The sequence below is a fragment of the Saprolegnia diclina genome, assembly GCF_000281045.1.
Source record: "Saprolegnia diclina VS20 unplaced genomic scaffold supercont1.12, whole genome shotgun sequence".
Lineage (NCBI taxonomy): Eukaryota > Oomycota > Saprolegniomycetes > Saprolegniales > Saprolegniaceae > Saprolegnia > Saprolegnia diclina.
In genome coordinates, this window is record NW_008246079.1 from 195,744 (window position 1) to 223,598 (window position 27,855).

General features: G+C 58.6%; 12 protein-coding genes across 12 annotated transcripts; 7 read left to right on the plus strand and 5 right to left on the minus strand.

Annotated features, from left to right (window-relative positions):
* The first annotated feature begins 211 nt into the window (after nt 1–211).
* Nucleotides 212–3,250, plus strand: SDRG_04766 (hypothetical protein). The gene is made up of 3 exons (XM_008610450.1): nt 212–2,669; nt 2,718–2,882; nt 2,929–3,250. Exons 1-3 carry the CDS (start codon nt 363–365, stop codon nt 3,193–3,195), a joined length of 2,739 nt encoding a protein of 912 aa, XP_008608672.1. The 5' UTR covers nt 212–362; the 3' UTR covers nt 3,196–3,250.
* Nucleotides 3,251–3,548: 298 nt separating this feature from the next.
* Nucleotides 3,549–4,365, minus strand: SDRG_04767 (hypothetical protein). The gene is made up of 3 exons (XM_008610451.1): nt 3,973–4,365; nt 3,739–3,926; nt 3,549–3,692 (listed from the first exon to the last, which is right to left on the minus strand). The coding sequence occupies exons 1-3, from the start codon at nt 4,260–4,262 to the stop codon at nt 3,592–3,594; spliced, it is 579 nt and encodes a 192-aa protein (XP_008608673.1). The 5' UTR covers nt 4,263–4,365; the 3' UTR covers nt 3,549–3,591.
* A 2,878-nt stretch (nt 4,366–7,243) lies between these two features.
* On the plus strand, nt 7,244–8,164 carry SDRG_04768 (hypothetical protein). Its single transcript, XM_008610452.1, has one exon. It carries the CDS (start codon nt 7,313–7,315, stop codon nt 8,102–8,104), a length of 792 nt encoding a protein of 263 aa, XP_008608674.1. The 5' UTR covers nt 7,244–7,312; the 3' UTR covers nt 8,105–8,164.
* A 538-nt stretch (nt 8,165–8,702) lies between these two features.
* Nucleotides 8,703–9,547, plus strand: SDRG_04769 (hypothetical protein; the record flags this gene model as incomplete). Its single annotated transcript, XM_008610453.1, has 1 exon — nt 8,703–9,547. The coding sequence occupies one exon, from the start codon at nt 8,703–8,705 to the stop codon at nt 9,474–9,476; it is 774 nt and encodes a 257-aa protein (XP_008608675.1). The 3' UTR covers nt 9,477–9,547.
* A 624-nt stretch (nt 9,548–10,171) lies between these two features.
* On the plus strand, nt 10,172–11,340 carry SDRG_04770 (hypothetical protein). Its single transcript, XM_008610454.1, has 3 exons — nt 10,172–10,484; nt 10,536–10,664; nt 10,711–11,340. Exons 1-3 carry the CDS (start codon nt 10,258–10,260, stop codon nt 11,222–11,224), a joined length of 870 nt encoding a protein of 289 aa, XP_008608676.1. The 5' UTR covers nt 10,172–10,257; the 3' UTR covers nt 11,225–11,340.
* Nucleotides 11,264–12,447, minus strand: SDRG_04771 (2-dehydropantoate 2-reductase; the record flags this gene model as incomplete). The annotated part of the gene is made up of 5 exons (XM_008610455.1): nt 11,264–11,578; nt 11,622–11,734; nt 11,777–11,980; nt 12,025–12,073; nt 12,121–12,447. The coding sequence occupies 5 exons, from the start codon at nt 12,445–12,447 to the stop codon at nt 11,264–11,266; spliced, it is 1,008 nt and encodes a 335-aa protein (XP_008608677.1).
* Nucleotides 12,448–12,663: 216 nt separating this feature from the next.
* Nucleotides 12,664–14,268, plus strand: SDRG_04772 (26S protease regulatory subunit 7). Its single transcript, XM_008610456.1, has 5 exons — nt 12,664–13,190; nt 13,237–13,617; nt 13,667–13,756; nt 13,801–13,996; nt 14,040–14,268. The coding sequence occupies exons 1-5, from the start codon at nt 12,699–12,701 to the stop codon at nt 14,195–14,197; spliced, it is 1,317 nt and encodes a 438-aa protein (XP_008608678.1). The 5' UTR covers nt 12,664–12,698; the 3' UTR covers nt 14,198–14,268.
* Nucleotides 14,269–17,111: 2,843 nt separating this feature from the next.
* On the plus strand, nt 17,112–18,044 carry SDRG_04773 (hypothetical protein). Its single transcript, XM_008610457.1, has one exon. The coding sequence runs from the start codon at nt 17,137–17,139 to the stop codon at nt 17,851–17,853; it is 717 nt and encodes a 238-aa protein (XP_008608679.1). The 5' UTR covers nt 17,112–17,136; the 3' UTR covers nt 17,854–18,044.
* Nucleotides 18,045–18,560: 516 nt separating this feature from the next.
* Nucleotides 18,561–19,951, minus strand: SDRG_04774 (hypothetical protein). The gene is made up of 3 exons (XM_008610458.1): nt 19,435–19,951; nt 19,154–19,387; nt 18,561–19,113 (listed from the first exon to the last, which is right to left on the minus strand). Exons 1-3 carry the CDS (start codon nt 19,903–19,905, stop codon nt 18,631–18,633), a joined length of 1,188 nt encoding a protein of 395 aa, XP_008608680.1. The 5' UTR covers nt 19,906–19,951; the 3' UTR covers nt 18,561–18,630.
* An 825-nt stretch (nt 19,952–20,776) lies between these two features.
* Nucleotides 20,777–22,009, minus strand: SDRG_04775 (hypothetical protein). The gene has a single exon (XM_008610459.1). It carries the CDS (start codon nt 21,952–21,954, stop codon nt 20,812–20,814), a length of 1,143 nt encoding a protein of 380 aa, XP_008608681.1. The 5' UTR covers nt 21,955–22,009; the 3' UTR covers nt 20,777–20,811.
* Nucleotides 22,010–22,096: 87 nt separating this feature from the next.
* Nucleotides 22,097–24,408, minus strand: SDRG_04776 (hypothetical protein). The gene is made up of 5 exons (XM_008610460.1): nt 23,908–24,408; nt 23,411–23,862; nt 23,246–23,368; nt 22,685–23,202; nt 22,097–22,630 (listed from the first exon to the last, which is right to left on the minus strand). The coding sequence occupies exons 1-5, from the start codon at nt 24,382–24,384 to the stop codon at nt 22,257–22,259; spliced, it is 1,944 nt and encodes a 647-aa protein (XP_008608682.1). The 5' UTR covers nt 24,385–24,408; the 3' UTR covers nt 22,097–22,256.
* A 1,835-nt stretch (nt 24,409–26,243) lies between these two features.
* Nucleotides 26,244–27,387, plus strand: SDRG_04777 (hypothetical protein). Its single transcript, XM_008610461.1, has 4 exons — nt 26,244–26,298; nt 26,352–26,444; nt 26,495–26,617; nt 26,663–27,387. Exons 1-4 carry the CDS (start codon nt 26,266–26,268, stop codon nt 27,320–27,322), a joined length of 909 nt encoding a protein of 302 aa, XP_008608683.1. The 5' UTR covers nt 26,244–26,265; the 3' UTR covers nt 27,323–27,387.
* Nucleotides 27,388–27,855: the final 468 nt, after the last annotated feature.

Here is a 27,855-nt window from a genome sequence, read left to right on the forward strand (position 1 = left end):
GGGTCAATGACCCATGCCCAACCGAAGGTCGGCTCACGGGGACAAACCTAATATGTACTCCAGATGTACTCCTACCTCGGCTCACGGACCACCAGCGCAGCTGAGCATACAACAACGTAATCCTCTCAAACTCCCTAAAAGCGTCGCTACTCTTGTAGTGAGCTCTCTCACAATCGTTCACGAACACTAACATTTTTCCTCTCGTCAGCCAGAAATTGGTCGTCTTTCAGAATGTAAATGCTACTCGACAACCAGCTCGAGAACGCAGGGCACCAAATAGCTCTTGGCGGTGGTGGCCACGAGATTAGTACCGTCCTTAACCGCCGAAACGCCCACTTCGACAAGAATCCGTGGTCCGGAGGATGCAGTTTGAGGGCGCGGGCATCACACTCGAGCGCAATGTGATCGCGATGCTCTCCGAGTGTGGCGACATCCCGCCCATGTACGAGGACCCGGACTTTGCTGCGCGCGCCGTGAGTCTGTTCAAAGACGCGGACGCGCCGCCCGAGTATGCGACGTCGACCAAGAAAGGCGACGACGGCGCGATCGTGCACTGGTACCGCCCCAGCCAAGTGTGCGTCGAGCCCGACTACTTTAAGAGCACGGCGGGCTGCGGTACGCTGCGGGAAGGCAGTGGGCTCAACGATGCGTGGCTCCTCGGCGTCTTTGCCGCGCTGGCGCTTCACCAAGACAACTTGATCGAGAACCTCTTTGTGTCCCAAATGCACGACTTCAAGACGTTCGGCATCTACACGTGCCAGTTCTACAAGGACTGCCAGTGGCTCGAGGTCGTCGCCGACACGCGGCTACCCTACTCTCAGCCGATCGCCGACGTCAACGACCCGCGCTTGGCGCCGCCAAATGTGCAACCCGGTCATTGGCTCTACGGCAGCAGCCTCAATAAGAACGAAGTTTTTATCCCGCTCCTGGAGAAGGCGTACGCCAAGTTTCACGGCAACTACGAGGTGCTCCACGACGGCAGCATCGTCGAGGCGTTCATCGACTGCACGGGTGGCAGCGTCAAGAAGATCGATCTGAGCTCGGACGCGACGCGGAAAACCCTGGTTGAAACCGGCGTCCTTTGGTCCAAGCTGCTCAAGCACCACAGTACGTACAAGAGCGTCTTGAGCTGCCAGCTCAAGATGGCGTCCATGTCCTACAACGACGTGACGACCGCTGGTATTCTCAAGAACCGCTTGTATGTGATCATGCACCTCAAGGAGCTCGGGTCGCTTCGCTTTATCAAGCTCAAGAACGTCTGGCAGCGCGGGTCCTGGAAGGGCGACTGGTCCAACGACGACTGCAAATGGGAAGACAACCTCCAAGTCGAGGCGGCGCTCCGCGCGGACGCAGCCTGCGACTTTAACCGGACCAAGAACGACGGCACGTTCTGGATGGTGTGGGAGGACTTTGTCGAAACGTTCAACGAGGTGTTCATCACGCGCATCTTTCCGTCGAGCACGTGTCAGTACTGCGTGCGCGGCGAGTGGATTGGCCCGGCGGCGGCCGGCCCGCCCACCAAGCCAGCGACCGAGACCCATCCGAGCGTCGACGATGAGCACGCCAAGGGCCCGAGTACGCGGGCGTGGACCGTCCAAGGCGAGACGGACCCTTCGTGGTTTCGCAACCCGCAGTACCGACTGGTCGTCGACGACAAGTGCACGGTCTTGCTCTCGCTTTTGCAGCGCGACTTTCGCGTCTTCGGCGGCGACAACTTTGCCATCAACTTTGTTGTGCTCGAAGTCTCGAAAAAAGCGCTCCACGCATCGATCGTGTGGGAGTACGACAAGGCGCGCGTGGTCGCCGAGGCGCACAGCTACCCGCCCCACGACGCCTCCAAGGCAACGCTACCGAGCGCATCGACGTCGCACCCGGAACGTGAAATCTCAAAGGGCAATGTCGTGCTCGAGCCAGGTCGCGCGTATGTCGTTGTGCCGTACACGGACCACGCCGGCGTCGACATGGAGTTCTTCCTCCGCATCTTTAGCTCGAAAGCCGTCCAGATCGACGCCCTCCGACCACTGCACGCCCTCGCAGTCCATGGCAAGTGGCGCGCGACGGACGACGGCGGCAACGGCAACACGAGCAGCGCCGGTGGTCCGCTCTGTCTCAGCCAGGGAATAAGCGGCCCCGAGAACTTAAGCTGGTGCCAAAACCCGCAGTTTCTCTTGCGCATGGCCCCCAAAGCCGCCGACGCCAAGCGCCCGGTCACGATCAAGATCGTCGCCAAGCAAACCTCGTACAAGGTGTCGACCAAAGGCCGCCGCGACGCACAGAAGGACAAGGCGCACGCACTCGGCCTCTCGGTCGTCCGGCCCGACGTCCTCGTTGACGACACGGCGACGACCAAGAAGCGCGTCAAAGCCGAAAAAGTTGATTTCCTCGGTGAGACCAAGGGCCCAAGCCGCGCTCCAAAAGCGCCGCCGATCCCAGAGCGGAAGCTGCTCGTGAAGGCGGACGAGTGGTGCACGCTCTCGGACCATGCGAGTCCGTTGATTGCAACGCTGTTTCTTCGCAAAGTCAACCCAGATTGGCTCGTCCACGGTCTTTGGGTCGTGCCGTCCCTCGGCGAGCCGCTCGTTGAAGGCACATTCGAGATTGAAGTGCACAGCGACGACGTCGTGACACTCGATGAGGTGCCGAGCATCATGGCCAAGACCATTGCGGGTGTACGTGGAAGCCTGGTGCATCTCAGATCTGATTTATCGAGGTTGTAGGAGTGGAATGAACACAAAAATACCGTCGGTGGCGCGCACTTGAACCCGGACTGGAAGAAAAATCCCAAGTTTTACTTGACGCTGCAGTGCGTGCGCCCGGCCAATGTTGTGATTCACTTGCACCGGTCCGAGCACGAGTGGCGCTCGAAATGCAAGAAGGACTCGGTACGACATATTGTCCATCGTTAGAACCTTATGAAAAACGGAGTAGGTCGGCACCATGATGGGCTTTTACCTTTTCCAAGGCGCGAAGATCCAACGCGACGCCTCGAGCGTCACTGTTGACGGGCGCATGTGGACTGAAACGGACTTTGTGCCGATGCACAGCGTCGCGTCACCGCCACTGAGTCTCCCCGCGCTCTTCAACGAGTCGTACGTTATCATGCCGACGACGTGGGAGCCCAACCGAAGTGGTCGGTTCCTCCTCTCCGTCTCGGCCGACTGCGACTTTACGCTCCTCAGCGAAGACGACGCCTAGCGTTACTGCATCAGGATACCTACAAAAGGCAGTTTACATCTTACTTTTGGCTGCATGAGTCATTGTATGCGACGTGCTTCTCGAACTGTACTAGGGTGACAGCCATGCGTTCGCTTTGGTGGTATCCTCCATCAAGCTGTTCTGCCGTTTGGATATGGACTCGGTGCTTGAATACACTGTAGCGCTTGATACACTGTAGCGGAGATAGCATGAGGTTAGAGTACCCTAAACCACGAGGCATGTCCCACATCGACGCAGATGCGGGTCGGCGCCGTGTATCCGCATCCTGTTGGAATGTGATTCCGTACCCGCATCTTCGTCCTCCTCATCGCCGCCAGTCACAAGAGCAGACCGAGATTGAACACGACAATAAAATAATTAAATAAAATACGACAATCACGAGTGGAGCATCTTGGCGTGGGCGATGCACATACTATGGCGCTGCGCCCACTTGGGGCAGTGGCCGCCGCCGTTAAACTTGCAGCGCTGGCCGCCACCTACACCGTCCCCCATGAGCACTTGCGCAGGCATGCATGTGCATACCGTGCGCTCTGCAAAAGCCGCCACCTTGGTTATTCTTGATGCACCCTGGCGCCCGGCAGGCCACGCGGCCACCGTGCACCTTGCAGACGCCTTTGGACTGCGCTGTCGACGTGCAACCATCGACGAGGCACTGCTTGCCGCCACCATGCGTGATGCAGAGGCCACTGCGCTGGCTCGACCGTGGGCAGCTAGAGTGGCATGAGTACGCTGATCAACCGATGGAAGTCTACGTACGATGGCACGGTGCAGCGCTGGCCGCCACCGTGGGCCTTGCAGCGGCCCTTGGAGCGGGCGACATTGTCGCACGTCTCGACCGAGCACTTCTTCTTGAGCATCGCCGTGTCGGCGGGCCGAGTCTCTTTGGCCGCGGCTAATTGGTCGGCGAGCGGAATCAAGATCGCGTTGGGTGCGAAGGGTGCGAGGTGCAAGGTCGGGAAGCCGTCGAGCGACGTCGGGGACGGCGCGAGGTACGATGCAAGGCTCGGGAGGAGCCGGAGGCGCGGCAGGACCGTGGCGGCTTGCATACCAAGACGAATATTTCAGAATACGAAGAAAAGAACCAACTAATCTCTCATTTTACGCCGGCACAATGCACTTGTCTAAGCCAATAGAGGCGGTCGAATCTTCTCGCCGACTGGCGATTGGCACGGACGCGAACCCACCATGCTGCAGCGTCCCACGCTCCAGTCAGCGGGCCACGTGTGTCACGCCCGTCGTTGAAGGTGCAGATTCCCCAAGATTCGATTCCTATAGCACCAAGATCTTAGGTCTACACAGGCGCAGTTGCAGGCCAGGTCGTGACACCCACGCGAGATCCGAGCATGCTCCATTTGAGCACAAACAACATGTGCAGGTCACACCCCTTTCCTATGGCGACGCGCTTCTATGAAGGACGTCGTGGTCGCTGGAATCCCAAGCGTAGACCTGTGGTATTAGAGAAAGATTTCCAAACTAAGCTAATCAAATTGGAGTGCCATTTGCATACCGCCATCGAGACGCTCGTTTCGATTACGAAATGGCGCGGTTGTCAGTCGAGCGCTGTCCGACCACTGCACGCGTGCTTACCACCTCGAACCTCGAAAGAGAGGGAAAAGGGACGAAAGATTCGATGACGAAGCCGACATTGGACGCTCAGCATGTTAGATACATAATGTACCCTCAACCGACGGCAGACTGCAGGTTGGGACCAGACTACGCCGGCACGACCACAGCGTTTGGCCACGAGTGCATCTGGCGCGTCCGGATGGCTGGCACTGGTCACGGCCGTGCCAACAGGCTACTTTGGTGGACTCTGAGGTGCCGCATCGACGACCGATGAGAGAGGCTGCGGAGACCACGGCGAGCGATATGTATTGCTCGAATGCTGCTTTGCGGCAGTCACGAAGCGAGGAGCGTCGAATCTTCAAGGAACCGGCGACCAGAATGATGGATACACCTACACAGACAGCACGTGTTGCACCATATGGTCACTGATTGCAGAAGACCACAAACGGCGTGACGACCTGGCGCCAGTGAGCCGAGCGCGTTACGCTCACCATACACGCTACCACAGAATACCAGGGCGTCTTCAATCGTATGTCGATCGACCTAATGACGTAGTAGCTCACGCACCGGCATGCAGGTGGAGACATGCCGCTTCCGAATGCGTCTTCCTCGTGGATGCTTCCTTTTCGTTCTGACGTTATCTATTGGCGATGGGGTAGTGCAACCATGGAATGACGGACTCGAATCGCGAGTGAATCCCGAGCGAAGTTGTCGAGGGTAGAAGACACCACGTCGGTAGAGGCGATGGTAGTAGTGTCACGCGAATCTGCAGGCGCCATCCGACACGAGCACTCCAAGACGATCGTCACGTGCAAGCAGAGAACACACACGCAGCAACCCGCGCCTTAGCGACCTATGAGAGCCTTTGATTTATGCCCTTGGCGAGCCCACGTGAAAAATATGAAGTTGGTTGTGGGGAATGAGGCAAGGCCTCCCGACGTAGGACGATCGCCAAAATAATATGAGCATTCACCAGCTCCTTCTTGCCTACTGCACGTCGTCGACGAATCGCTTATGGGCATCGATCGATCCGAGTGCGTGTGTGGGGCTCCCTTGGACGACGAGACCGCAGTCAAGCGTTAGGTGCACTGTACGTTGTCTCTACCAAGAAGCTTGGTCCGATGGAAGCAAGGATCTATGGAAAGCGTTTGTGGAGGGTGACAAGGCCTCGTGAGGGCGATGCTCGACCCGCATCGATCGTTGAGCGGTCCAAGCCACGGCGACTCAAAAGCTGCTTCTGCCTCGACGCAATAGTTCCATTGCGTGATTCATGTAGTGCCTCAATCAAGAGCAAACAACTTCGGGGGCACCAACCATGTTAATGTGTGACCGTTGGTCGCATGCAGTGGTGGGGCACTGGGTGTGAGCCTAGCCCACGTCAACACCACTAGGCCGGGACAAGGCGATGTGTGTTTGCATGTTTAGTCCTACGGGAGAAGCCCGTTGATGTGAGACTGTACAATCTTTGGCAGCAGCCAGTAGACTGTCACTTTCCTATTTGCCTCGTAGTACACACGCCGGTGTTTGGGAGTACGGCCTCCCTTTGTCTGGCGTTGTCTTCGTGGCGGAAGCGGTCACATAATGCCCGCCATGCCAGTGGTGGGCGAGGCAGGTTAACTTGTTGCCTGGCGCTACACATGTGGGCTTGAGCCCACTTGCCTGTGTGTTCTAGATCTGGGCCTCTTCATGCGCACTTCCTCTTTTACTTTTTGTGAACGAGTGAGTCATCTTTTGCGTCGTGGATTCCTGCTTCACATGCGGATTCAAGCCCCGTTTCTTCTCTTTCACATTGGCGGTGACATCAGAGCCAACAAGCTGTTTAAGTATCGATGCTGCAGCAAGCGCTTGCTTGGGTGATCTCAGTGTCGCCACAAGCTGCGTGCATCCACTTGAGGTGGAGCGGCCGACGACGCTGGCGCATCAAAGGGCATCTCGCAGCTTTGTACCGGACGCCACCCACTTGTGAACGTTCACAAAGGTGATAATGCAGCCCGAGCCCCACCCGTCGAACGCAGCAGCCTGAACGCAGCGCCATCTCAAGCTGTGAACAAGCTGTGGCCAACTGACCCTCTCGGATATACAGTGCCAGAGCTCTTGCTATGGTGTCGCCCCAATATATTCACGGCGACGGCAAGACGCCCGGTAGTGGAGATACGTTTGGGCTAGCGACCGCCGAGTCGAGCTGGCTTCGAGTTCAAGCTCTCGTTTCGAATCAGTGGGTGCATGAGGTCACTGCGTACATAGTACATGGCAAGCTTCTTGCATGCAGCCGCGCCTCCATGATAGGCAGTTCTTATTTCCCTTCATTATACATAGCCTCTTACATTGCATACTTGCCACGAAATGTTGGGATCATTTTATAGAGTAAAAAACCTGCATTATGTAATACACTGTGTCATTATATTAAGGAAGTCTGCGTGCGACATGAGGTTCGATATGCGTGCCAGCCAATCCGGAACGGCGGATCTCGGCGAGGATCGCCACATCCCGACGACGACGACGGAGATGGCTCACATTCCCTTTTGCCGCCATGCAGCTCCAGCTTGCGCTCACCGCCGCCGCCGCGACCCTCGCTGCCGGCCATATCTTCGAGTCAGACCACAAGATGATCTTTGCCGGCTCCGAAGAAGCCAAGGGCAATGCCACCTTTGTGGCCGGTCTTCGTGACACGGCCGACGGGCTCAACCGCTGCGCGGGCACGCTCATCGCGCCAACGGCGGTCTTGACGTCGGCGCACTGCCTCTTCAAGCAGGTGGGCCCGCGCCAGTACCAGTTCACGCCCGTCAACTACGTCTCGATCGGGTCGCACTACGCCAACGGGACAGACAATGACTCGGAGCTCATCAAGGTGACGCAGAGCGCGCCGCATGGCAACTACTCGTTCAACAGCGTCTACTGGGAGTCCCAGTACGACTTTGCGATCCTCGTCCTCGAAAAAGCGTCCAAGTTTACGCCGCTCGACATTTACTTTGAAGACGACAGCGTGAACGCGCCCGGCACGACCGCCATGGTGCGCGGCTGGCCGCACCAGCCCAAATCCAAGGACCCGACGACGCTCAAGGTCGAGCTCGCGACGATCCAAAAGCCCGACGAGTGCAAGGCCGCGTACCCGCAGGTGCAGCCCGTCCACATTTGCACGGCCGCGAGCTCGGTCAGCGACCTCTGCGCCGGCGACTCGGGCGGCCCGCTCACGGTCAAGAAGGACGGAAAGGAGGTGCTCATTGGCGTCGACAGCTACGGCGCGGGCTGCGGCGGCGGCATCGGCATCTATGGCCGCATCTCGTCCGGCAAGTCGTTCATCCAGCCTTTCCTCGCCAAGTAATTTCAATCCCATTTTCAATGTTTCAACTCTGTCGCTGGCCGACATCAGCACGGGGCGGTCCTAGTCGAATTGAGCGAATCGTGGCGTGTCGGTTGCTGCAGCTGGCAACCAGCTCTGGCTCGGAGCACGTGAGCTGACGCGCGTGCAGCTGGGACGGACTGCTGGTCGACAGGAGTCATCTCGAAATCAAAGCGCCGCAGCTGTGCGGGGGGTTGAAGCTAAACCTCTATTTTCATGTACCTGCATAAACCAATCGTTTGTGCAGTCGTGTAATAAGAAATAAAAAGAGTCCAAAACCGTGGCAGTCGATATCCTTCAATATATAATAGATATGCTTGAACTGCGCAGGGCCGAGCCTCGGCAAACTCATTTTTTGCGACAACAGTCCATGAAGCTGACAAGCAAGGATGTACTATCTTGGCTCGATGAGTGCTACTACATGCCTATCTATCCAGCACTTCTATCCATCGCTCTGCGCTGGGTTGAAAAAGCTTGGGCTGGGAGTTGGCTGGGTTGTTCGTCGTTTCGCGTCCAGGAAATGGGCCAATCAGAGCGCGGCAAGGATACGCTGTCAGCGTCGCTCATTCCACAACTGACCATGCTCGCCGCACTCCGCACGCTTGGCCTCACTGCGCTGGTCGCGACGAACGTCTTGGGGTGGCCCATGCTTCATGGTGGCAACCCCGCGCCAGACGCCACCTTTGTTGCGGGCGTCCGCGACTCGATCAACGGCGCCAACCGCTGCGCCGGCACGCTCATTGCACCCCGTCTCGTGCTCACGGCGGCGCACTGCCTCTTCACACAAGTTCAAATCCGCGTGTATCAGTTCTTGCCCGCGCAGTACGTCTCGATTGGCGCAGTGAACGCCAACGGCACTGGCGAGCAGATCGCGGTCATTCAGAGCGTCGTGCACCCCAACTACACGTACGATGCCCTCAACTGGTCAACGACGAATGACGTTGGCGTGCTTATCCTCGCCTCGCCGTCAAGCTACCCTCCGATCGCGCTCGACTTTAACCCACTTGTGCCCGCCGGCGTCTCGGCAACCGTGTACGGCTGGCCGGATGCCGCTGGCAATCGATCTGTCGAGACCGCCACGGTGCTGAGCCAAGGTGCGTGTCAAAGTGTGTTTACCCAGCTCAGCGCTACGAGTCTGTGCACTGAAGCCGAGTCGCAGCGCAACCAATGCAGTCGCAACTCGGGCGGTCCCTTGACCATCGTCGCCAACGGCTCGCAGGTCCTCGTCGGCGTCGATAGCTTTGGCATCGACTGCCAATCCGGGATCGACGTCTCGGCGCGGCTCTCGTCCGCACAAGACTTTTTGACACCGTTCTTGACCAACGCCACGTTGAACACAGTGTTGTCTCTCTAATAAGAACACTATCACGAATGGTCTTGGGTGTTGCCCAATCAACAACTGCAGTATCATGAAATACAGTGTATGGGATTCTGTATTTCTGGTATCCACGGAGCTTCACTCATCAGGATGGGCAGTTGAACCCTGGCGCCATCTCGCCGTGCTCCACGAGGACGATGGAGCGTCGTGTTTCCAGCTCAACGAGTTGTAGAATCAAGCTAGCTATATGCGTCCATGTAAGCTTAGTCAGGCACAGAACCTAGTCGAAGACGTACCGACTTGTAGTTAGTTGACCGAATGCGGTGCCAACGACGTCAAAATGACCCAAGTTGCCTTGCCTCAGTCGCCAGGGCGCATTTAATTCCATATTTTTTAAAGAAGCATACAAACCTTAGGTAAATGTGGCGATATTTGAATTAAATACGGCAACTTTGACTCCAGCGCAGTAGCCAATCCGCGACGAACGTCCATTTCCGTTACAGATTGCCCAGTCGAGTATACTCATCCCAAGTTTAAATCTGGCCAATCGTGCCATGGCAAGCTGTTCTTTTCAACCAATCGGCATGCTGTATTAACTCTTGCAGTAGGTATCAACTTATTACGCACAAGGTACCCCACATACTCAGAGCCCAAAAGCCAAATCCGCTGTTGATAGGATACATGAATGGAATTTCTCGCAACGTCTCCGAGCTTGAGGAGAAAAGATATGGCTTGGTGCGTCAGAGGGTCTTATTTATAAACGGCGAGCCCAACGACGCCAATCAAGGTGGACGTGGACGATAGCAGCGGCGCCAGCATGGAGAGGACCTTCGCGGTAGACGACAATGGCCGCGTGGCCGAGCCCGACGACGAAGAAGAGTACGAGTCCGAGGACCCGGCGCCGGGGACGACCGACCGGCGCAAGCAGTGGAACGCCGAGGACGACGCCGCCATCTTGCAGTTTGTCAAGTCATTTGGCACGAAACGCTGGTCCAAGATTGCCAAGCTTCTGCCCGGGCGCACGCCCAAGCAATGCCGGACACGGTGCGCCTCTCGATAACGACAATGACGTCATGACCAAACGATGCCATGTAGATGGTTGAACTTTCTCGACCCGTCGATCGACAAAGCGCCGTGGCGTGCCGACGAGACCGAAATCATCTTTTCAGCGCAAGCGCGCGTCGGCAACCGGTGGGCCGAGATCGCCAAGCTCCTTCCGGGCCGGTATGATCACCACGTGCAACACGCGGAGCAGTATCTTGATGCGTAGAACGGACAATGCGATCAAGAACCATTGGTACTCGACGTCGCGGCGCCGACAGCGCCAAGCTGCCAAGCAACGCGACCAGGTCAGCCGTCGCGCTGTGCGCGTGGTCAAGCCACTCCAGATCAAGCAGGCCGAGGAGCTCGCCAAGAAGCAGGCCGCGGCCGCCTCGGCGCCCACGACCGTGTCACAGCTCTTTCCGCCACAGCGTCGGCTCATGCCGAGCGACCCGGACTCGTGGACGCCCCCAGCCTTTACGCTGACCAACAACCCGACCGCGTGGACACCACCGGACGCCAAGCACACGCTGTGCTACGACCAAAACCAGATGATGACGCCCAACGCGCCGACAAGCCCCGACTCGTTCTCGAGCGAGGGCATCAAGGTCATGCCGCTGGACCGGCCCGTCAAGCCCAAGCTGCGCGTCGATATGCTCAAATCTGCATCGTCGCGCGAGCGCAGCAACAGCGCCGACCTCTTCCTCGACTGCGTGCACCTGCTCTCCGACATGCCCACGTAGCTCTAGCTTTTTCTACTCGTTTATATATTTGCTGCTGGCTTATGCCGCGAAGCGCGACTCGAGGCCTCGGACGAGGTGCACCAAGAGCTGGTTCGTTGGCGTCGGAATGCCATGGCGCTGCCCGTAGTACACGACCATTTCGTTGATGGCCCCAATCTCCGTAGGCTTTCGCGCCCGAATGTCGTGGAGCATCGAGCAGACGTTGGTCGCTGTCGCAGTCGCCACGTCCAGCGTGTACGCCAACGGGCTCTTGCCGTGGAGCTGCAGCGAGATGCCCTCGGCGGCCGCGACTGCCGCGACTTCGTTGACGACCGACTCGACAATGTAGCGGTTCGAGTCGCCGTGCGTCACACACTACACGTTGCGTCTCGCCCCACTCTGTAGAAAGGACGCGTACGAGATTCGGGCGGTCCAAAATGGACGCGAGCGGATTAATACCGGCGTTCACGAGCAGCTTGGTCCAGATCACCGACTGTACGTCGCTGGAGTTGACGACAGTTGTATGCAGCTCTAGGTCCACCGGTGAGTTGCGGCCATTACATTTGCGTGTACGGGCTGCGTCGAGGAGCTTGCAGAGACGATCGAGGTGGAGTTGCTGGAGGTCGCTTAAATCGTCCGCGCCTTGGAGGATCGTCGAGCCTTGGCCGCCGAGGATCACGTGGCCTGGCGATATACATTGACCGCCCATGTAAGTGACCCCATGGAGGACGTTCTCGGTCGCGAGGGTCTCTCGCAGCGTCTGGACGTTCCCGAGACCTACCAGCCATGGCTCGTGTCGCTATTCATAACGGGCAAAGTACCGTTCTGAAGCGAAATCAAGAGCGAGTTCTTCCCGATCAAGGGGGACGCCTATGCAGCGTGCGTCAGTGGCCGGCGAAGAGGTGGGAGAACGGTACGGCGAGCTGCTGGGCTACGTCGAGCGTGTCGTTCGACTTGACGGCGATGAACACGACGTCGAGCGGGTCCGTGACGCGCTTGTCGGCGCCAGTCGTGAGCGCGAGCGCGTTTGGCGGCGTGCGCACGGGCACGTGCAGGATCGGGTCAGGCTGGCCACGCTCGTAGAGGGCGACGCTCTCGAGGCGAGGCAGGTGCTGCGGCTTGACGAGCGCGAAGACGCGGTTGGCGCTTTTGGCGCCAGCAATGTTGAGCGGGTTGATGTGGTGCAGCAGCCGGTTGAAGAAGATGGAGCCGACGGCGCCGAGCCCGACGACGCCAACGCGCATGCTGCTGCCCCTGCTGCTGGCAAAACCAGAAACGCGGGTGGCAGCAATCGGCAATTGCCGCACTGCCGAAAATAAGCAACCGAGTTCGGCGTCCCACGAGGAGTGATTGGTCAAAATGAATTCTTTTTCGCGAATGGCCTTGCGCCAAACTGTGGATGAGCCTCTTTTTCGTCCAATGAAACGGCATGGAACCTGGGGCTGCTCGTCCAGATTGGGTAGATTTCCATATTCGTCACGGGGGAAGGAGCACGATGGCCGGCCGCGGGGAATGCCAGACGACGAACACCAAGGACTACGACAACGAGGATGAGCTGAATGAGGCCCCGTCCAAGGTGCTCGACGAAGGCGACATTGCGCTCCTCAAGACGTACGGCCTCGGGCCCTACACGCGCGCGATCAAGTCCGTCGAGGACGATATCAAGAAGGTCCAGCAGAGCGTCAACGACCTTGTGGGCATCAAGGAGAGCGACACGGGCCTCTCGCTCCCGTCGCAGTGGGATCTCGTCAGCGACAAGCAGATGATGCAGGAGGAGCAGCCGCTCCAGGTTGCACGCTGCACCAAGATCATCAACGCGGGCGAAGACGACGCCAAGTACATGATTAACGTCAAGCAGATCGCCAAGTTTGTCGTGGGCCTCGGCGAGAAGGTCGCGCCCACGGATATCGAAGAGGGCATGCGCGTCGGCGTCGACCGCACCAAGTATGCGATCCAGATCCCGCTGCCGCCCAAGATTGACCCGACGGTGGGCGCCTTTGTCGCCGTGCATCTTGAACTAAAACACACTGTAGGTCTCGCTCATGACGGTCGAAGACAAGCCCGATGTCACGTACGATGATGTCGGTGGCTGCAAGGAGTCGCTCGAGAAGCTGCGCGAAGTCGTCGAGCTGCCGCTGCTGCACCCGGAGCGCTTTGTGAGCCTCGGTATCGATCCGCCCAAGGGCGTCCTCCTCTACGGCCCGCCCGGAACGGGTAAGACGCTCTCGGCGCGCGCCGTCGCCAACCGCACGGACGCGTGCTTCATCCGCGTCATTGGCAGCGAGCTCGTCCAAAAGTACGTTGGCGAAGGCGCGCGCATGGTCCGCGAACTCTTCACCATGGCGCGCTCCAAGAAGGCGTGCATCGTCTTCTTCGATGAAGTCGACGCGATTGGTGGCGCTCGCTCCAGCTCGGTACGTCGCTCGTGCTTGACTTGCAACCCCTCTCATCGTCATCATGCAGGAGGAAGGCGGTACCGACAACGAAGTCCAGCGCACGATGCTGCAGATCGTCACGGAGCTCGATGGTTTCGACCCACGCGGCAACATCAAGGTTGGTTGTATCCCGACACGCACGCCTGACGATGATGGACGTAGGTGCTCATGGCGACGAACCGACCCGACACATTGGACCCGGCGCTCATGCGTCCCGGCCGCTTGGACCGGAAGGTCGAGTTTAACGTGCCGGAGCTCGAAGGCCGCACGCAGATTCTGCAGATCCACGCCAAGAGCATGAGCTGCGACCGCAACATTCGCTTTGAGCTCATTGCGCGCCTCTGCCCCAACACGACGGGTAGATCGACCTCGCTGAGATCTTAGTCTGACGTACTGCCCAGGTGCCGAGCTCCGCAGTGTGTGCACAGAGGCCGGTATGTATGCGATCCGCGCCCGGCGCAAGTCGGTGAGCGAGAAGGACTTTCTCGAGTCGGTCAACAAGGTCATCAAGGGCTACCAAAAGTTCTCGTCGACGCCCAAGTACATGGTCTACAACTAGCCAGCGCGACGACGTGTCGTGTTAATGCAACACGCTACAAATTGCTTGTGGTGTGCTTTCTCATTCTACACTGGTATCGATCTGGTATCGGTCTGGTATCGATCTGGCGCGGTGAGCACCATGGGTGAGCACGCCACGTGTGTCACGCGATATTTTATCCGGATATGCGCATCGGTTTGGGATTGTTTTTTACTACATACATTTTATAAGTTACTTTAATGCCAACATCCATCCCACGGTGGTATATCCGGATGACACGCGAAATCGAGCGGGGCGACCACATGACAGCGGCGGGATCCGAAGGAACGCGCCAGCGTCCTCCGAGTTCTTGCTATCGAACCTAGGACTACACGGCGTTAATGCCACTTGGCGTATGGTCTATCCAGCCCCGAGTCACCTCAGCTGCTGTTGAAATGAGCTATGAACATGCAATTATATGGTGAAGGTGGTGGACTTCCTTATGCGCTTGTGAGGTTTGGCCGGTACGTCAAGCTGAGGGCGCGTGGTCGGGGCTCGGGATTGAGTGGGAATGAGATAGTGAGCGCACCAAGGGTCGGCGCGTAGGGCATACAGCGACTCGACCAGCGAAGGCACGACGGCGCGGCAAGCCAAGTGCCGGATATGCAATCGCGTGATAGTAGGTAGCGGCTTTGATCGCGAGCCCAGCAGCGGGAAGGGGCGTCAATGTCGTTCGAGCAAAAGACTGGACCAGTGGACCAGACGCAAGCGCGCAAGATCGGCCAGAGGGCACGGATGGTCGACTTGTGGGCTGAGAACGGCAGAGCGACTGCATCGTAGAGGGATCCACCGACCGACGACGGAAGTTGCAGCTGCAAGATATCGCGCATCGGGTCAAAAGCGCGCCAGACCGCGCGGATGAATGGACAGCGCACTAGAAGATGGTCATACGTTTCGCGGGCGGGCACATCGCAGAGCGGGCAGAGTCTCTGGTGTACTCAGGTGCAGGAACGGAAGAATCGGTTCTCTGTCGACTCGGTGAGCAACGTGGCCTGGTCGAGCGAGGCGTAGAATGTGGCGGTCTTGTGGGTTCGAAGCCCGTCGAAGATGCGCTATCGACGACGACAGAGGCATGGTCCGTTATCCTAGGAATCTAGTTTAGAGGACTCGCTTTTTCTGGTTGGTGGGGACACAGAGACGAGTACTGTATTGTATGTGTGCCATTGACTGAGAAGTCTGAGCGATTTGGCACACGAACTGATCTGCGTTCTCGGGACGAGCAGTCGAATCTCAGAGATTGAAGCAGCTTTGTTGAGGCAGCCAAACTTTCTGAAATATTTCAGAGCATGTCGCGGTCGTGGCTTCTTTTTCTTGTTGCCGAGAGATCGTCGCGGAATCCTCCCTGGTCGGCTGCGCTTCTGCGGTGGTCGTCGTCGGCTCGTTGCTTCTGTAGCGTGCATCGTAGACAGCAGATCTGATCGTGTGTGTTATCCAAGCCGGCTTTGACTCGACACAGCGATCAGATTGCGATTATTACCAAGGGCGCACTGTATCCTACCCCCGAGGTATCTCCGCACCGCTCCCTGCACTTTGCACAGTATCAGCCGTGGGAGGCTTGGGCCACGTCGTCGTATTGGTTCTCAATCAGTCCGAGACAAGGGTGCGTTCTGATCGTGGTAGGATCCCCTGCGCTAAGATGCTATCACTGCTCAGACGCGGCCGACGTGTGCTCGTACGTGGCTGTCTTGTTGGACCATGACTCGGGTGAAAGCTACCTTTCTTTACAGCTTGGACGTGGGAGGAAGAAGACTGCGGACAAGATATGGGTGTGCAGAAGAGTGGACGCGCCGATGGCTACTCGCCGGCCATTGCTCGAGCCAACGAGCGCTGCTGCTACATCGCTCCGCGCCTGATATACAGCTCACCACCACATAATCTCTGCTTGGACTCGAACTATCGATCTGGGCCGACAGACCTCTGGTGTTCGCAACGTCCCGTCGAGCTGCCACGTGGTATGTGCCAGAGTCTTGGTCCTGGGCAGAAAAAATCCAGTCTGAGTCGGTGGGCGCAAAACGCAAAATACAAACGGCCCCCACCCCAGGTTGCAGAGAACGCGCAAGTAGCTTGTTGCGCAATATCCCCATCATGAACCTCGCTGGTCCGTCATGGTCCCATGCGGACAGCGAAGGACTCGAACACATTTCTGGCCGCGCCGTGGGTCTCGAGGCGCTTCGCACTCTACTCTGCTTGGTGACGCTCCTGCCACGGCCGTGTCATTCACAGCGATCTGATATTGCTGTCTGAGCAACCCAGGTCGTGCGGTGGGGACGGGCCCATCTGCTTTCGCGTCTGTCAGTGCTCGCACCCAGGTAAATGTCCGTAACGCACCGACCTGAAGTGGACCATCGCCGGGGTCCGTGGCGCTACGCCGTCGCGTCGTCGTCGCTTGCAAAGTCTATGTCGGCGGCCAGATTCCTCGCCATAGCCACGGCATGTTGGTGAGCAGCAGACGCGGGCTCAGGGTGGCGCGTCCGAGTAGCCAGGCAGAACACACGTGGTATCTTCCCCAGCTGGTGCGTTCGTCTTGTTGCAGAGGCCGAATCGGGCCACTGTGCTGCCCGTCTGATCCTCTCGGTGGGATCTGCACGCTGCGACTGAAACTAAGACGTAGTGCTTTGACTACTCCTGCTTGCAACGACGTACCCAACCGAAGCGGTCCATACTGTCAAGTGGTTCGAGAAACGTGGTTCTTTGGTACTGTGGCTTTGCGGAGTATGAGCAGATTCGTCGTGTTTGCTTGACGGCAACTGATGCCCTGCATATCCCACACCCCGTGTGGTCAACGATCTGAGAACGCGGTTGAGAATACATGCCAGTTGGTCGTCGCAAGAAGCTCACAAGCGCCAGGTGTTTCGGCCGTTTACCCAGCAGCCGACGCGTCGTCATTTCCCCTTTTGCCTTCTCCGGCGACCACTGTTTTCATGGGCGAGCTCGCGACGTGCCGGTACAGCCACGGCAAGTGCAAGCTGCCGCGCGCCACCAAGAAGAATGGCACGCTCCACACGCTCTGCGAGTACCACCGCACCAAGGCCTGCGCGCACCAGAAGAAGCTCGACGCCAAGCGCCGCAACGAAAAGCTCAAGCTCTTTCAAGACGACCCGTCGCTCCGCCCGCAAGGCCGCAAGCTCATGGGCAAGCCGCTCTCGCCCATGTTGAGTAGCAGCTGGCACGACATCCACGAGACTGAGAACCGCGCACCGTTGCCGACGCGCCAGTTCAACTGGGACCACCACCCGTCGCCGCCGCCGCTCTCGCCGTCGTTCCTCAAGCCGCTGCCGGCGACGACGCACTACCAGCCGTCGGCGCAGGTGGCGCAGCACCAGCACCACTACGTGCAGGCGTACCCGACGTACGACCCGTCGCCGCGCGACGTCTACCATGGCAACGAGTACGACGACGGACGCTACAAGTTTGCGCCGCCCACCTACCGCCAGGCACCAACGAGCAAGGCTGAGAACAGCTACCACGCCTTCAACGGGCGGCGAGAGTACTATGCGCCGTCGCACGCGCAGTACAGTGAGCCGTTGCGGGCCGACCTCCTCTCGCCACGGGCGGCGTACGACTACTACGAGCCAAGCCACGAGGCCGAGCCGGCGTACGCGCGCTGGGGCAGCCAGCCCGTGGCGTACCATTCGTAAAGCGCAGTGTCGTCCATGTCGTCGTCCATGTCGTCGCCGTGCCTGTACCATACCGCCTCGTGTTGTCGCCGTTATTATTTTGCTGAATTGTCTTTTTTAAACGCCCTTGCATCGTTCTTTTATTTGTGAATCGTTCTTTTTTACTACCAGGACCGTCTTTTATTCCTTTCGGTGTGAAATGTGTCGTATCGTCCACCTCTCGTCGTGCAATCCTTCGTGGCCGGCGGCTGCGGAGAAGGAAGACGCACACCCATGCGGCATTGTTGAAGTGCATTTTTGAACCTACCACCTGAAAAATCTCGGTTGACGCACTCGCTGAGCTATAGCAATCGTCCATCGCAGCGATTTGGGGAAAAGACGTTGAGGATGCCACGTGGCCAAACCCACAGCTGCGAGCTCGACGACCTGTTCGGACACTATGCGAACGATGGAGCGGTCGGGACCAAAGCAGACGATCGACGACCCTGTGGTGCGAAGGATAGGGACGCATTCGGTCTTGATGTTGATGTTCTCAGGCTTGCCACCTGGCTGTCGTCGAAGATGCAACGAGTCGTGCTGCCACGTGGCCGCCTTTTGCCGTTTCGTGATTGGTGCCATCTGAGTCAACAGCGCCTCGCTCGTGCTGCCACGAGGGGGGTGGGTGCAAAAATGAAAAATCACATCGCGCGCTTCAATGTCGGTGGCGCATTCAAGGGGCTCCGCAAATTCAACAAGTAGCCAGAAAGGAGATATCTACGATACACAACTTACTCTACACATAGTACAGTCCTGACTGAGTCAGGACGTCGACGTGAGCGCGAGGCGTTCGTTCCACACGTGGCGCTCGAGCGGTGACACATCTGTCTTGGTCTCGGCGCGCCGCTTGCGCTTCGCATCCGAGAGTCGCCCGTACAAGACAGGTACGATCGCACTCTCTTCGTCGAGACACGGCACGGGCGACGCGGTCGCGGCGACAGGCATGGGCGCGTTCGGCTTGGCCATCTCGGCGCAGGCCACGCAAATGCGCGCCTCCGAGCCGCCGAGGCGCCATACGTGGTGGCAGGCGCGGCAGACAGCGTGGCCACACATGCGACACCGGAATTGCTTGGCCGACTGAAAGAGGTTTTTGCGGAACGGCCGCGTACACCGTCGGCACGCGACCGCCTTGGGCTGTGCGCGGACTATGGACAATGGCACGAGCTGGACAGCGCAGAGCTGCTCGGCGCGAAAGTGGGTATCGAGCTCGCACGCTTGGAGCAAGAGCGAGAGCATCACCGAGATCTACGCATGGCGTGACGTATGAACGGGCGTGCGCTCGCACCTGAATGTCCTTGGGTACATTGCCTTTCAGCTGCAAGACGAGCACGTGGTAGGCGTCGAGCGCCCCGACCTCGTCGCTCGATGCTTCGATAAAGACTTGGCCGGAGCGCAGAAAGTGGCCGCGCGTGAGACCGTACGCCGCGCTGAGCGGCGGACAGCACGCTGCGTCGACCGAGTGCACGCTTCGGACAAAGCCGCGTTGCCGTGCCGGTCCATCGAGGAATTCATCGTGGCACTAAGGATGCAGCTGGTTACAAGCCGGGCAAGATGCACAGGGCGCACCTCGAGATAGCAAAAGTCGCGATTCGCAATGACGGGCGGTGTGCGCAGCGCCATCCACTGCAAGTACACAGCATGCAACGGCGCTTCGGCGACCTCTCGCCGTGCGACGAGTTCGTACAGGCGGACGCGGTCCAGCACATCGCTGGCCAAGACCGGGTTCTTGCTCGTGCTGGACGTTGCAAAGTTGGCATAGACGTCCGCAACAGCGTCGATCGAGGCGTTGACGAGCGTGTGGGCGCTCATGCAGATCTCGTTGGGGTTCTGGAGGTCGGCGCCAAGGCGCACCGTGAGACGCCGCTGCGTCTGCGGGTGCGTGAACGTCTGGTACACGGGCGCCGCGCCGGCGAGCGCCTTGGCGTTGAGGATCGTGTCGCGGCAGGCGTCGCGCGCGTCTGCTATCAGCGAGACGCGCTCATGCGTCTCCAGCGGCGGGCAGTGGAAGAAGGACGGCGGTAGCGGCAGGTGGGGCATCGACGGCGAGGGCCAGTCGGACAACTGGCTCTACCATCGCTGCCAGCAAATGGCAAATATCGTTACAATGCATAGATCCAGTGTATGGATTCTTGGAGGTTTTCCGTGATAACCATGCCGATGACGACCTCTGGACCGTTGAGCAGCATTGCCCCGTGGTGCATGACGGTAAAGCCCACGTAAGCTTTCTAGCATACCCCTCAACCTTAGTTCAGAAAGGTCACATGTAACCTGACCCAGCAACCGACCAACGCCCTTCAACTTCGACTCGCACCACCGGTGGCATTTGCGGTTCAAGCGCCACCGAGCACCGTTGGACTTGACGGCAACGAGGTGGCCATGGACGCGCAGTGTTGCATTTAATGGGTCCCTCCTGTACGTCGTACTCCAATTCTCTGGGGTCCTACCTCCATAGACCCACGAGAACAAAAAAAGGGTTGCTACGGAGCACGGTCTGTCCTCGGTGGGACGACGGAGGCGAAAAGCCGCGTCAGATTCGTCGCGCGCGGCTGCGCACGTCTTGATCGCTTGGTCGTTCGTGCTGAAGCCACGAATGGCGCGGTATCCGTAAGCGCCGTTGCCACGCTGTCGACTGTCGCAGCCGCTGAATCAGGTTCCGTGGCCGTCCAGAGTCAGACACGAGTTTACCCAAGAGGTCCAAGAGGTCCAAGAGGTCTGGTGTACCGTCCGTCGAATACACAGGTGCAGCGTTGACGCATCACCACCCGTTCTCAGATGCCGCCCACGTACGACCCACCTCGTCGTCGACTGCGAATCTGGTTTTGTGGTCGCTCGCGCTTTGCTATCGCGATCAACCCAAAGTATTACTCTTCCTACGTGGGTGGTCCCGCTGGCATGCCCTTCCACAGCGTCTGACAATGCACACAAGCAATCCACATTTGATTCTCAGGCTCGCTGCTGCTGATCCTCGTCAATGTCGCTCAAGAGGGGCATCTCTGGCACCAGCGTCATGCGCCGTGGCGTCCGTGTCGTCATGTCCAAGCGGCTCCCGGTAAGGCTCGAGAGCGTCGGCAGTAGCCGACTCGAGTTCTCGGGGCTCCCTGGCGCTATAGGCTTGGGACCGACACCCAGCGGGCCTTTGGTCACCGCAGCTTGGACGCAGTCGTCGCAGATGCGGACGCGGATCGGGCGGGCCCCCGGGCTCGGCAGTAGCATCCACTTGGCCGAGCACCCAAAACACACGACGCGCCCGTCGAGCTCACAGTGTGTCTTTGGTCGAAGCGGGTGGAACCGACGTTGACACACGGCGCAGCGCTTGGCAGTCGCTTTCGGCTCGACCCAGCGCGGGCTGTAGCTCGGGGACCGGCGCCAATTCGCGAGGGCCACCGCCGCTTTGGTCAAACGCTGTCGCTGGAAGTAGCCGATCAAGCCCATGAGCGACGTGATCTGGCAGCGCACGAGCGCGAGGTTTGAATCAGTGGCCGGGAGCAGCACGATCGCATGGGCGTCGACCGTTGCGCCGCAGTGCGCTTTCGACGGCGGCGGCTCCAAAAAGATATGGCCGACCCGAAGGTACGCCCCTCGGTGGAAGCCGCGCCGAGGCGGGCACAAGTTGTGCGGCAGCTCGACAGCGTACACAACGCGGAGCAAGCCACGCTGGGCACTCGCGCCCGTGAAGCCGAGCTGGGTCTCGACGACGCAGTAGTCGGTGGCGCCGATGCCAAGCCATGCGACCACCGTTGACTGCCACGGCTTGTCCCGCGTCGGACCCGCAAGCCGCGCAAGCTGTTCGTACTGCACAGCGTCGGGGCTCAAGTAGCCACCTTTGCTCGTAGGTAGGTGCATGGCAATCTCGTCGAGGGACGCAGCGAGCGAAGTGCGCCCGAGCATCGCGCTGAGGTCTGCGTCGATGGTGTCGAGGCCGCGACGAAGCTCCATGCGGCGGAGGCACGTCGGGTCGAGGTGCTTGGCGTACAGCGGCGCGGCTTGAAGCGCGCTGAGGTTGGCGAGGACAGCGTGGCAGACACCGAGCGCGTCGCGCTTGAGCTCGCGCACGACGTGGCCAGGCAGCACGTCGTCGGCGGGCATCGTAAAAATGGTGCAAGTTACGGCATTACTTCGTACGTCCAACGCTTGACGAGAGTGGGATACCACTGATATACGTACCCGCATCGATCGACACCCCGTGGCCATATTGCCTTTTGGCCATATTGCCTTTGGCACCTTGCCCTTTTTCGTTGAATAGATATAGATCTTATTCCATCTTATGCATGCCAGAAGAGGCTCGCGCCCAAGATGACACAGTACGCAGATAAACATGCATCGATGATGATGCTAAACTAGATGAAAATACCACACCAGGGTCGGTGTGGTGCAATAGCGACTTAACGTTAGCGGTACTGGTACGGCGACGGCTCGTAGCTGTGGTCCTGCACGTGCAGGCGGGCCATCGCGTGGTCGAGCCCCGTGCTGCTGTTGTTGCTCGGCGGCCGGCCATAGTAGGCAGGCGGCGCCTCAAAACTCGGCGGCTGCGAATACGACGGCGGCTCTGGCGCGTATCCCTGGGGTGGCGGGTACGCATAGTTGGTTGACGCGACCGACGAGCCCGAGCCTTGCTTCTTAAAGTGCGTCGACCACGCGCGGTCGAGCGTGTCGAATGAGACGTCCGACTCGCCAAAGTTGTCGGCCGTAAAGAGGTCCGTCCGATTGTCAACGTCCCAGCCGCTCCCGAGTCGGATCGAGCGCACGCTCTCCATGAATTCACCTACATTGTGCACATAACGGCATGTCGCGATACAAGATTTGGAGGGTGGTGTACTCTGGTTGTCGTCTTGGCGCCGGGCACGCATCCGGTTTTGCAACTCGGGCATCTCAAAGTCGACGCTCGATGCGGACGAGACGTTGCGCTGCTGGAAGCTACTGTACGCGGCCACATTGGCAGGCGCATGGTGGTTGTTTTGCGCCAGCCGCTCGAACGGATTCGTCTCGTACATGCTCTCGTAGTCGCTCTGGAGGTCACCATACGCCGACGGCGCCTTGTCGTAGTGGTAGCTGCTCTGTGTGTCGGTCGCGGGCTGGTACCGCGGCACTTGGTGCAGAGTACCCACGGGCACGAGCGACTGGGACGGCGGCTGCGAGGACACCGAGTGCGACAAGGTCGACTTGGCGTAGCCCGTGGTTACGTGCGGCAGCGACGACGTTGACGACGGGCGCGACCGGCCGTGGATCTCGTCGCCAGCCATCGAGAACGACGATGCCACCGACGACTGCCGGTGCTGCGACTGGTGATGCGACTGGTGGTGCGACGTTGCACGTCCTGGCGGTGCATACGCCGGGCTACATCGCACTGAGCTTCCTCCATCAAAAGAGGAATACGTACTCGGGCGTGAACTGGTCGTTGGAGAGGCGGTCGTCGCCGGCGTCCGACTCGTTGCGACAGAGGTTCGAGCACATGGTGCAGATGCGCACGCGCTTCTCACCCGAGTAGGGCAGGAAGAGGTCCCTACACAGCAATATGCACGCTGCTCGATTGTGTTGGTACTACCAGTGGCTGCTGCAGTGCTTGCAGACGACTTGTCCGCACTTGCGGCAGCGAAATTTGCGCGTAAAGAGCAGGTCAAACTTGCGGGCGCACCAGTGGCAATTGGAGACGTGCTTCTTCGAGGGCAAGTCGATGTCGCCAAGGATGCGTCCGGCACTGAGCTTCTTCATTTGGAAATGCTTGTCAATGCGCGAGATGCTCTGAACCCGCTGGCGAAGCGTCTGGCGCTTGATCCACGGCGGCACGCGGCCCTTGAAGTTCACTTGGAGAATGTGCGTCACGTCCAAAAACCCCGGCTTGTCCGTCTCGACAAACACAAAGCCGGACCGGTAGTAGCTACCGCGGACGTACCCGAGCGTCTTCTCGAGCGAGACGCACGACGGGATGTTGATCGAATGCATGCAGCGCACCCAGCCCTGCTTGCCCGTGCGTGTGTCGACAAACTCATCTTGGCACTATCCGATCTTATTTGAGAGGCGAGGGTAGAGAGGAGGACGTACCTCGAGGTAGCAAAAATCGCGGTTCCGGACAAGCGGCGACGTCGACTCGACAGCCGCCCAGCGCACGCCAATGTAGTGCATGGGGTTGTCGGGCGTCTGCGTCGCGAGGTCGTAGATCGAGAGCATGTCGATGAGATCTGGCTCGAAGACGCGCGAGTACTCGGCGAGCTTCTCTTCCGAGGCAATGTTGAAGATGTCGGCGACCTCGGCGAGGCTGGCCTTGATTGTGTTGACGCCGCACACGTACGTTAGGTCGTCATTGCCGCCAAACTCTTCGCCCTGGAAGATTTGGACGCCAGCTTTCGTCTCCATGAGCCGCCACTTGACCGTGCCGCCGTTCTCTTGCGCGTAGAAGATGACCTCCATGCACATCTCCTTGGCGAGGTTCACGAGGAACTCGGTCTCTTGGCGCGTCAAGTCTGGACGGTTGAAGAACTCCTTGGGGAGCGCGGCCCCGGACGCGCTGGACCCTCGCATGCTGCTGCTGGTCGGTAAGTAATCGCAAACTGCACCGGTACGGCCAACTCCTCTCTCGCCGCGATGCCATTGGCCAAAATCATGTTAACAGGCGTATTTTGATTGGGTGAAATAACGGCAGGTCGCTTGGGATTGGACGCGCGACTTCAATTTCCGCAACAGGCAAACTGGATCGCGACTTCAGGCAGCTCCCGAGGTTCAAATTGACGGGATTCGAAATGACAATCGTGTACACACAGGGCGACGCCGTGTTCTACTATAGTAGTAGCAGGACGAGCGACCAACGCTGTGAATCGGTGGTGTAAAGGGCCTGCGACCGCTGGGTTCTAGCAGCGTGAACCCGGATGCGCGTTGTGTGTGTTTGTGAGACGCGGGCTGTCTACACGCGTGACGCGTGACGCGCGCGGCGTCAGCGGGTGTTTGGTTGTCTTTGGTTTGGTCGTTTTTTGGACTTTGATCTTATAATAGTATTACATGCAATCGTTCAACTCATTTGTCTTCCAGAAGCCTCTCCAATGCAGTAGCGGTATCGGACTGTTCCGCGAGTAGGGCAAATCCGAGGCGTAGCGCGCCAGACAGTTGTTTGTTTGTGAGGTTATCCGCAACCAGATCTGTACTATGATGTAATCACCACCCCTGTCTGGTCGTCAACCAACGACTCGTCATTGCGCTTTAAACTTTGTGTGTGGTCGTGGTGTCGACGCACCGACGCCGATCGTAGAGGACTTGAAAACTCTTGTGTGGGGTCAGGAGCAGAGGATATGTATAGAAGTCTCTAGCCGTGCTCATTTGGTATATGATCAGAGCAGTTGAGCTCTACCGTTCTGCTGCATCCTGGAAGCAACGTCCCTGAACACGTCGAGCGTTATCGCTGTAGGTTGATGTCCCTACGTAGTAGCGCACCACCCGCGTTCGCTCTCAGACGCTGTAACCCATGGTCGCCCTTGCTGTTTGTTGCCGTCACCCCATGTTGGTGGTATCTTTGGCAGTACACTGTTTGCAACAGCAATGAAACAGTGTTTTGAATCCCGGGCCACGAAGACGCCACGTCATGACTTGTGTATCTACCGACCGCCTTGGTCCAGCGACCATTGGGATCTTATTGTAGTCAACACCTTGAGCGCCCATACGAACAGTCTTCATGTCGTGTGCCCTTCAGTTAGTCTGCAGTTAGTCGAGAGACGCCACGGCGCCTCCCGCCACGCTGTTTGTATGGCGGCCCACCTCAGTCGTTCAACGTGTTATCTCAAGTGCGAGGACCTCCGTTCGTGTCGCCTTGCTCGGTCACAACACTCGAGCGCTGCGGCTGGGCGACGACGCACTCCAGTTGACTTCGCAAGCCATGACCAGTGATTTGCCAATCATGTTGACAGGACGATGGGGCTCCGCTGCGATGCTGCGAGAAGCACAGGCTAAACCTATTTACCGTGTTTAAACCAGTCGACTCCATTTTGCGTGTACCAGAATGTATCGACCACGCTCGGGGGCATGTCAGCCGGGACAACACTTGCAGGGAGATGACTCCATGTACGCTAAATTGGCATAAACTCCTCCTTGCGAGTGCTGAGTGCTGCTGGCGCTTTGAGGCCTTGATGCAGTGATGAGCCTTGCCCAATGTGTGCTCTGGCGACAACTGCAGGCTCTGCACCATGAGGAGCAAGGTGAACGTGAATCGCTATTAAACGTATATACATCGTACGGTCATTTGGACGCATCCAGTCGCCCACCTCGGAGTGCCAGCTAGGAGAACGTGCGTGGTACCTGTGGCACGACTAAAACGCATTTCACGTCAAACACGTTTATACAGTATAACACTATTTGGGTCGGATGACTCGAGTTCGAATGTTTCGCAAACAGCTGCGCATTAGATCACAAGCTGCCATGGCCTCCAACAAGGCCTTCGTCGAGGCGTCGGTACGTCAGGATAGCCGCGGCTGCGCATGGAGGGCCTCACGCCCATGGCTTAGGCCGGCTCCGTTGGTGCGCTCTTCGCTTGCCTCGCGCTCTTCCCGCTGGACGTGGCCAAGACCAAGCACCAGGCGTCGGTCAAGTCGACCGAGGTTCGTCGCCGTCGCTACCTACGAGCCGGCTCAATGCGTTCGCTGTATAGGAAACAAGCGATGACAAGACAAAGACGCGCAAGGAAGATACGTTGAGCATCTGCAAGACGATCTGGGACACGGAAGGCGTCGCAGGCCTCTTCGCTGGGCTTGGGCCGAAGGCCATCCACACGGTACTACGATACACCACGGGACGCATCTTCATGGCGTCTGTATAGGTGCTCTCCAACTTTTGCTACTTTTACTGGTACGCGTGGCTCAAGTCGTTCTACGAGAAGAAGGTCGGGTCGCTCTCGACGGCCGCCAACTTGGCGATCGGTGCGCTCGCCGGCGCGATCAACATGAGCATGACGCTGCCGTGGGAGGTCATCTCGACGTACATCCAGACGTCCGGGAACCCGAACCAGAGCCAATGGGACGTGCTCCAGGCCTTGTACAAGCAGGATGGTGTCTTTGCGCTCTGGAAGGGCTACATCCCGTCGCTTGTGCTCGTGTCCAACCCCGCGATCAACTATACGATTTTCGACCGGCTCAAGCTCCAGCTCGTCTCGGCGTCCACGTCGCTGAGCGCGCTTCAAGCGTTCGTGCTCGCGGCCATCGCCAAGTCGATTGCCACCGTTATGACGTACCCGATCATCCGCGCCAAGGTTATCATGCAGGCCAAGTCGACCGACGAGGACGACAAGAAGAGCAGCATGACGGACATTCTGCAGCGCATTTGGGCGACGGACGGTCTCCACGGTTTCTTCAAGGGCTGCGAGGCGCAGCTCTTCAACACAGTGCTCAAGAGCGCGCTCTTGCTCATGACCAAGGAGCAGATTACGTTTCTGACTCTCAAGCTGCTCGGTGGCGCGACCAAGTCGACAGCGACGCGCTAAGCCAGGCCCGATGCTACTATGTACAGGGCCGTTGTGAAGCTATAAAGAACAGACTTTGACCGGAACTCCTCTGTTTTTTTCGATCGTAAAAAGTACAGCTGTGAACCCGGCGACACGGTCGGGACGTGGCAAAGTTTCAGGGTGAAATGACGTGGCGGTCGCCCCGCGCTTGACCCGGAAACGGCTTCGCCATGGTATTGCTGGCGCACTGACACACTCAAAGTACTCTGAGTGCATGAAGTTGGGAGTAGTAGCGTAAATGTGATCCACTGTTCTTCGTGTATCGGCCATTGCTGCACATAATGTATCGCGTCCAGAACCAGCCGCCGCCAAGACCCCAACCGCCGCCGAGACCAAAGCCGCCGCAGATCGAGTCCTTCTGGCCGTCCTCGCGGAGGTGTTGTGGTGTCTGACTCGGCGCTCAGTTAGGCAGCGACCTCGATCGCCGGCGTGTCGACGGCTGCAGCGGCTGCAAACGTGCTGGCGACGAGCGCGAGAGCGGTAACGACAAACTTGACCAAGTTGTGATAGAG

What these genes read in the sequence shown, in the direction of transcription:
- SDRG_04766 (XM_008610450.1), top strand. Translation starts at nt 363, where the DNA reads ATGCAGTTTGAGGGCGCGGGCATCACACTCGAGCGCAATGTGATCGCG. An exon ending in TGGCCAAGACCATTGCGGGT is followed by an intron (nt 2,670 to 2,717) that starts GTACGTGGAAGC and finishes TCGAGGTTGTAG; the next exon opens with GAGTGGAATGAACACAAAAA. An exon ending in CGAAATGCAAGAAGGACTCG is followed by an intron (nt 2,883 to 2,928) that starts GTACGACATATT and finishes AAAACGGAGTAG; the next exon opens with GTCGGCACCATGATGGGCTT.
- SDRG_04768 (XM_008610452.1), top strand. Translation starts at nt 7,313, where the DNA reads ATGCAGCTCCAGCTTGCGCTCACCGCCGCCGCCGCGACCCTCGCTGCC.
- SDRG_04777 (XM_008610461.1), top strand. Translation starts at nt 26,266, where the DNA reads ATGGCCTCCAACAAGGCCTTCGTCGAGGCGTCG. An exon ending in CGTCGGTCAAGTCGACCGAG is followed by an intron (nt 26,445 to 26,494) that starts GTTCGTCGCCGT and finishes TTCGCTGTATAG; the next exon opens with GAAACAAGCGATGACAAGAC. An exon ending in GGCCGAAGGCCATCCACACG is followed by an intron (nt 26,618 to 26,662) that starts GTACTACGATAC and finishes GCGTCTGTATAG; the next exon opens with GTGCTCTCCAACTTTTGCTA.
- SDRG_04774 (XM_008610458.1), bottom strand. Translation starts at nt 19,905, where the DNA reads ATGCCCCACCTGCCGCTACCGCCGTCCTTCTTCCACTGCCCGCCGCTG. An exon ending in GCGACTTTTGCTATCTCGAG is followed by an intron (nt 19,388 to 19,434) that starts GTGCGCCCTGTG and finishes CTGCATCCTTAG; the next exon opens with TGCCACGATGAATTCCTCGA. An exon ending in ATGTACCCAAGGACATTCAG is followed by an intron (nt 19,114 to 19,153) that starts GTGCGAGCGCAC and finishes CGCCATGCGTAG; the next exon opens with ATCTCGGTGATGCTCTCGCT.
- SDRG_04770 (XM_008610454.1), top strand. Translation starts at nt 10,258, where the DNA reads ATGGAGAGGACCTTCGCGGTAGACGACAATGGCCGCGTGGCCGAGCCC. An exon ending in CCCAAGCAATGCCGGACACG is followed by an intron (nt 10,485 to 10,535) that starts GTGCGCCTCTCG and finishes GATGCCATGTAG; the next exon opens with ATGGTTGAACTTTCTCGACC. An exon ending in GCCAAGCTCCTTCCGGGCCG is followed by an intron (nt 10,665 to 10,710) that starts GTATGATCACCA and finishes CTTGATGCGTAG; the next exon opens with AACGGACAATGCGATCAAGA.
- SDRG_04772 (XM_008610456.1), top strand. Translation starts at nt 12,699, where the DNA reads ATGGCCGGCCGCGGGGAATGCCAGACGACGAACACCAAGGACTACGAC. An exon ending in CGCCCAAGATTGACCCGACG is followed by an intron (nt 13,191 to 13,236) that starts GTGGGCGCCTTT and finishes AACACACTGTAG; the next exon opens with GTCTCGCTCATGACGGTCGA. An exon ending in ACCCACGCGGCAACATCAAG is followed by an intron (nt 13,757 to 13,800) that starts GTTGGTTGTATC and finishes TGATGGACGTAG; the next exon opens with GTGCTCATGGCGACGAACCG.
- SDRG_04776 (XM_008610460.1), bottom strand. Translation starts at nt 24,384, where the DNA reads ATGCGAGGGTCCAGCGCGTCCGGGGCCGCGCTCCCCAAGGAGTTCTTC. An exon ending in GCGATTTTTGCTACCTCGAG is followed by an intron (nt 23,863 to 23,907) that starts GTACGTCCTCCT and finishes AAGATCGGATAG; the next exon opens with TGCCAAGATGAGTTTGTCGA. An exon ending in AACGACCAGTTCACGCCCGA is followed by an intron (nt 23,203 to 23,245) that starts GTACGTATTCCT and finishes AGTGCGATGTAG; the next exon opens with CCCGGCGTATGCACCGCCAG.
- SDRG_04775 (XM_008610459.1), bottom strand. Translation starts at nt 21,954, where the DNA reads ATGCCCGCCGACGACGTGCTGCCTGGCCACGTCGTGCGCGAGCTCAAG.
- SDRG_04767 (XM_008610451.1), bottom strand. Translation starts at nt 4,262, where the DNA reads ATGCAAGCCGCCACGGTCCTGCCGCGCCTCCGGCTCCTCCCGAGCCTT. An exon ending in CAGCGCTGCACCGTGCCATC is followed by an intron (nt 3,927 to 3,972) that starts GTACGTAGACTT and finishes ATGCCACTCTAG; the next exon opens with CTGCCCACGGTCGAGCCAGC. An exon ending in CGGCTTTTGCAGAGCGCACG is followed by an intron (nt 3,693 to 3,738) that starts GTATGCACATGC and finishes GGGACGGTGTAG; the next exon opens with GTGGCGGCCAGCGCTGCAAG.
- SDRG_04773 (XM_008610457.1), top strand. Translation starts at nt 17,137, where the DNA reads ATGGGCGAGCTCGCGACGTGCCGGTACAGCCACGGCAAGTGCAAGCTG.